We start from the raw sequence: 5,946 nt of genomic DNA, 5'->3' as shown, positions 1-5,946 counted from the left end.
CGAGTTTTCTCACTAAATTGCTGGAGGGGAAGTTTGTTATGACTTAAACATCCAGTAGGGACACATATCTGACACATCTTGAATATCAAAATGTAGGCTTTCTAGTTAATATCGAGTAAAATTTCCAGGTACTTTGACCACTTAGTAGCACTCTCAATCAATGCTCTATATCTTCTTTGGTAAATGAGGAAGTGTAGAGCGTGGAGGTAATGAGAAGCTTTGATTAGGAATAGTACCACTAGTCAAAATATTCTCAGTTTATCATAAAATTTCTCCTAGTAAAAGTGTAACATAGATCTCTAATGCTTACAATTTCATGTCAATTTAGTTCCAAAAACTGCACAGGCAGTGACGGTGGGCTGCACTGCAAAGCTAAAGCAACTGTTGCACCTCAACGCATTTCGGGAGAGAACCAACTAGGTTTGAGTTCGAGTGGCATTTCACCCCTAACAATAATTCATACGCTAATTCGTCAACATCAGTTGATTCAGACCTCCACTTAGTTTCATCCAAGTTTCATCATGGTCATGGATAGATCACCCAGGTTTGGGTCAATAAATAGTGACAATTGCCCTATGAAGTCTTGCTTTCGCTACAGCTCGGGTGGGTTTCCTTAGCCAAGAGGTCAAAGCTATCGAATCCAGTTGGGCTTTTACGAAGCTGGGCCTGCTTTCCAATAACTCACCATTTGGTGATTTGGTTTTTAGCAGCCCAAGTGGGGTTTTAGGTTTGTGTGATGACCTACTCTTCCTTACACAATGTATTCTTGATAAGATTTTACCTTTTTTCAGTTTCTTATATATATATATATTGATTTATTTTGTTATCGTAAATAACTCTAGTAATGCCCTAGGAGAAACTTGCACATGGTACCTACGTTTCAACAAAAAGGAAATACAATTAGGCCTCTAAGCCTTGCTTACAATTAATTTCATTGACCACTGTAACAATTCATTTAAATGAAACATATTCTGTATGCTACAACTTCATACAATACCTTTCTTATGTAAACATGAATAATTATACATAATTGTTTTGTAATAAATGAAGAATATAAGCAGTGAAAGCCAATATCATGGTTGCTGGTTTTGAGGGCTATTTGGAGGGGATGGAGGAATATATGGTATCCATGTTCTTGGGTCTCTTAAATTAAATGCTGGTGGTGGAGGAGGAGAGAGGAAAGGAATATTGGGTATCCAAGTTCTTGGGTCTCGGGGATTGAATGCAGGTGGAGGGGGTGGAAAAGGCAGTGATGGGTTTGGATTAAAAGGAGGGATGGGTGGAAATGGAAAGGGCAAAGATGGTGGTTGTGGAATTGGTGATGGAGGGAATGGCCAAAAAGGGATAGGTGGATATGGAGGGAAGGGAAATGAGGGCAAGGGTGGAAGTTGAGGTAAAGGTGGAAGTTGAGGTAAAGGAGGTAGTGGAGGGAAGGGAAATGAGGGGAAAGGTGGGAAGGGTGGAAGTTGAGGTAAAGGTGGTAGTTGAGGTAAAGGAGGCCAGGGGAAACCATATGGTGGGAAATGAGGGAGAAAGAACTTTGAGGAATACAATGAATTTGGCATTTCCTCTTTCTGGTTTCCACATAAAGTAAGGTTCTTCTCAAATGGTCTATAACTCAGAACACTTAAGCTGTAAATACACAGATTGCCTTGTTTTGATTTGACTGTTATCTCATTAGATGTGGCCTTTAAAGCAGGAACATTGCAGGCCGATGATGAGCTTCCTATCAAGCTCGCTTGGCACAATGATTGAATTGCTGGACCTTCCACACAGTCAACCCCTTCCACAGATGGCATTTCTAACTTGTACACTCCATGTTCATCTGTAGTTCTGTTGACTGAGAAGGAGATCTGTTCTGTGGTTGTTGGTGTGTTTGCTTTGAATTTGCATTGTATATGAACATCCACACCTAATCAGTAAACCAAAAAAAAAAAACAACCACCACACCAAAATCAGTTGTCTCGGAAGTTAATGAAAACGCATCCACAACACCAAAATCAGAATTTTTTTTTTTCCCCCAACAGTTCAAATAAATATACACCCACAATATTGTCCCTATCACGGTTAGGAGAGATTTAGGCTAATGCCACACACCTACAATATCACTCCTATCTTGAATACTTAATCTCCCCTTTGGGTAGGAGAGCTTTGAACTACCCGTCACCAAAATCAGTGTTTTTTCTTTTTCTTTTCTCTCGAAAGTTGAAGGAAATGCACACACCTACAATATGACCTCCATCAGGACTTGAACGCTTAACCTCCCATTTGGGTAGGAGGGATTTGGGTTAATGCCCGTCACCGAAATTAGAAGTACATGTCTTTTCTTTCTTCTTCTTTTTTGAAAGTTTAGATACAGGCACAGACCCACAATATCACCTCAAAGGGAAGAAAAAAATTAGAGTTTTTGATTTAACAAGGAAATTTAACTTTTTTAAGAAATTTAAAGAGTAAAAAAGAGAGGAAAAAAAGTACAAAAATAAAAAATTATCTTATGTATTATAGTGGGCAGGCGAGGCTAGGGGGCAAGTGCCCTAGGCATACACCGGCTATCAGGGCTCGAAGTTTTAACCTTCCCTTTTGGGTAGGAGAGATTTGGGCTAATGTGGGTCACCAAAATCAGAAGTACTTGGTTTTTCTTTTTTCTGATATTGCCCATATCAAGACACGAAAGCTCAACCTCCCCTTGGGAGAGGAGAGATCTGGGCTAAATCCCCACTGGTCACCAAAATCAGAAATTGCTCAAAGAATAATTTTGGGTTCTTTTAGTTCATTACCTGGCAAGAAGTAGCTGTGTCTTGTGAAAGTGTTGTTGTGGCATACATCACAATATACAGCACCCACTACAGAGATATGAGATGTGGGTTGTGCTGGTTGAGCCACCACACTAAGTGGGTGAGCAAGCAAAGATGCAAGGAGGAGGAGAAAGAGAAACACTGGCTCCATGGAAGCAAACATGGGAGAAGAAGGAAAGAGAAGCTTCTACAATAATCATATATCTATCTATATAGTTATAGTTGATTCTCTGTGAATAATGATGACATCGAAAGCATTGTTATATAACATGACAATTGGGACTCTGTGCATATAATGAGCCCGTGAGCAGGTTGGTGTTAGAACCAACTGTAATCAGAGTTTTAGAAAACTTTGTATTCACTACAAACAAAGACATGTGAAGAGGCCCTTTTGGCAGTTTATGGTGATTTCTTATATTGGAAAAGCAGCTTTGCAAGGCTTGAAAGGAATCATGGAATGGAAGATTGGAATTGTTGATGTATTGATTGTGGGCGAGATTGTCATGCTTTCAGAGTCAGTTTATTTACTTTTTATCTTTGTGGCTGCTACATATCCCATGAATGTCGTGATCACAGCATTGTTGTCCCATAGCATTGTTCTGCAATAATTCTGAACCTAAGATGACCACACGATCTTTAGTTTCAATGTGCTGCACGTCCCTTTTAGGAGTGGTTGTAAGTTGTAAAATTATGGCGTGTTTGGGACGCATTTTATTTTTACATTTTTGTTTTAATATAAATTAAAATAAGTATTTTGTCACACTAGATGTTTCAACACTTTACAAAACAACACATTTTTTTAACAAATGCGTTTTTTCAAAAAAATATTACCATGGTACAAGACTAAAAATGAAAACACAAAAGACAAAACGCGCACCGAACATGTCATACGTACATTATTTTGATTTTTGTGTCACACATTATATTGATGTGTGTTCAAAATCAAAAGAGAAAGAGAGAGGGCAAAAAAGCGTATTCTCTGTGTATATAAAACCAACTTACAAAACCTAATAAGCCTATGTAGGCTTATATATGTTACAAGGTTTACATAATAACACAAACAGCCTATTAACTAAACATAATTACATAACGACCCATTATTATATATATATAACTTCTAACACTCCCCCTCAAGCTGGAGAATATATATCAAATAATCCCAACTTGGAATAGATAGTTCTTAATCGATTATGACCCAATGCTTTGGTAAACATATCAGCTAATTGATCTTCAGACTTTATGAATGGAGTAGAGTTGCTCCCAGGTAATATTTTTTCTCGAATAAAGTGACAATCAACTTCAATATGTTTGGTCCTCTCATGAAACATAGGATTTGATGCAATATGAACTGCTGCTTGATTATCACAGAATAATGGAGTAGGAGCTTCAACTGTCAACCCAAGTTCTTTTAGAAAATGTTGTAATCAAGTCAATTCACTAGTGGTATGGGCCATTGCCCTATACTCAGCTTCAGCACTAGATTAAGCTACCACCGTTTGCTTTTTACTTCGCCATGTAACTAGATTTCCTCCTATAAATGTGCAGTAGCCGGTAGTAGATCTCCTATCTGAAGGAGAACCGGCCCAGTCGGCATCTGTAAAACCTTCCACCCTGAGATGACCATTTGGTTTATATAGTAACCCAAAACCTGGAACTTGCTTGAGATATCGGAGAATCCGAAGAACAGCAATCCAGTATGGCATTCTAGGGGCTCCCATGAACTGACTTACAACACTAACAGCATATGAAATATCAGGTTGACTGATAGTGAGATAAATTAATTTCCCAACAAGGTGACCAAATCTGCCCGGGTCACTAAATAGATCACCCACATCATCTACAAGTTTTGTATTTGAATCCATAGGAGTATCAACCGGACGACCACCTAACATACCTGTTTCTTCTAATAAGTCCAACACATACTTTCGTTGGGATAAACTTATACCAGTCTTGGATCTAGCTACTTCAATACCCAAGAAATACCTAAGTTTACCCAAGTCTTTAGTGTGGAATCGATATTGCAGAAACAACTTCAACTTAGCAATGCCTTCAGAATCATCACCTGTGATCACAATATCATCAACATACACCACAAGAATTATGAAACCATCTTTAGTGCGCTGGTGAAATACCGAATGGTCAGTCTGACACCTCTGAAGACCAAACTTTAATGCCGCCTCAGAGAATTTTCCAAACCAAGCCCGTGGAGATTGTTTCAAGCCATATAGAGCCTTTTTAAGGTGACAAACAGTGTGAAGATACTCCCCCTGAGCAACAAACTCAGGTGGTTGCTCCATATAAACCTCTTCTGCTAAGTCACCATGCAAAAAGGCATTTTTAACGTCTAACTGAAACAGAGGCCAATGTCTATTAGCAGCAAGAGAAATCAAAACACAAATAGAGGAAATCTTAGCAACAGGTGCAAACGTCTCATCATAGTCAATACCATAAGTCTGGGTATAACCTTTGGCAACAAGACATGCTTTTAAACGCTCAATGGACCCATCCGGAAGATATTTCACAGTATATACCCAGCGACAACCAACAGGTTTGACACCTGGAGGTAATGGAACAAGAGTCCACGTGCCATTCGTATGCAAAGCATCCATTTCATCCTGCATTGCTTTCCTCCAACCCGAATCAGACAAAGCATCCTGCACAGTCTTAGGAACAAATGTAGTAGACAACTGAGAAGAAAAACATGAGAATGATGGTGATAAAGAATTATAAGAAACATAATGAGCAATGGGATGTTTACTAGCACACGAGCGAGGAGCTTTACGAAGTGCAATTGGCAAGGAATCAGACATAGTAGAATTTGTCAGATCTAAAGACTTTGAAGATGATGGAGGAGGCACGACAACAGATGGCTTTGGTCTTTAAGTGTACACTTGTAACCGGGCAGATGAAGGAACCAGAGATTGAGATTGAAGAGAAAGTGAGGGAAGAGGAACTGCAGAAGGAGGCGACTCAAGATTGATATCAAGAAATGAATCAGTATCTGAAAAATAAAGGATGGACTCAGAAAATATAACATCCGCGCTAATAAAGTACCGTTGAGAAACAGACTATAGCAGCGATAACCTTTATGAGAACGAGAGTAGCCAAGAAATACACACTTTGTGGCACGTGGGTCTAGTTTATCAAAACC

The 5,946-nt window shown here is 39.1% G+C and overlaps 1 protein-coding gene across 1 annotated transcript; it reads right to left on the bottom strand.

The window, feature by feature from the left end:
- Window positions 1-929: 929 nt before the first annotated feature.
- LOC132303390 (sulfated surface glycoprotein 185-like) lies at window positions 930-3,284 on the bottom strand. The gene is made up of 2 exons (XM_059800626.1): window positions 2,778-3,284; window positions 930-1,912 (listed from the first exon to the last, which is right to left on the bottom strand). The coding sequence occupies exons 1-2, from the start codon at window positions 2,956-2,958 to the stop codon at window positions 1,074-1,076; spliced, it is 1,020 nt and encodes a 339-aa protein (XP_059656609.1). The 5' UTR covers window positions 2,959-3,284; the 3' UTR covers window positions 930-1,073.
- Between the last annotated feature and the right edge of the window lie 2,662 nt (window positions 3,285-5,946).

The sequence above is a fragment of the Cornus florida genome, unplaced genomic scaffold (assembly GCF_030987335.1).
Source record: "Cornus florida cultivar Cherokee Brave unplaced genomic scaffold, ASM3098733v1 CherokeeBrave_3.0.0_Hap2_Chr04, whole genome shotgun sequence".
Classification (NCBI taxonomy): Eukaryota; Viridiplantae; Streptophyta; class Magnoliopsida; order Cornales; family Cornaceae; genus Cornus; species Cornus florida.
The sequence above is the reverse complement of the archived record's forward strand: the minus strand, read 5'-3'. Positions and strand labels throughout refer to the sequence as shown.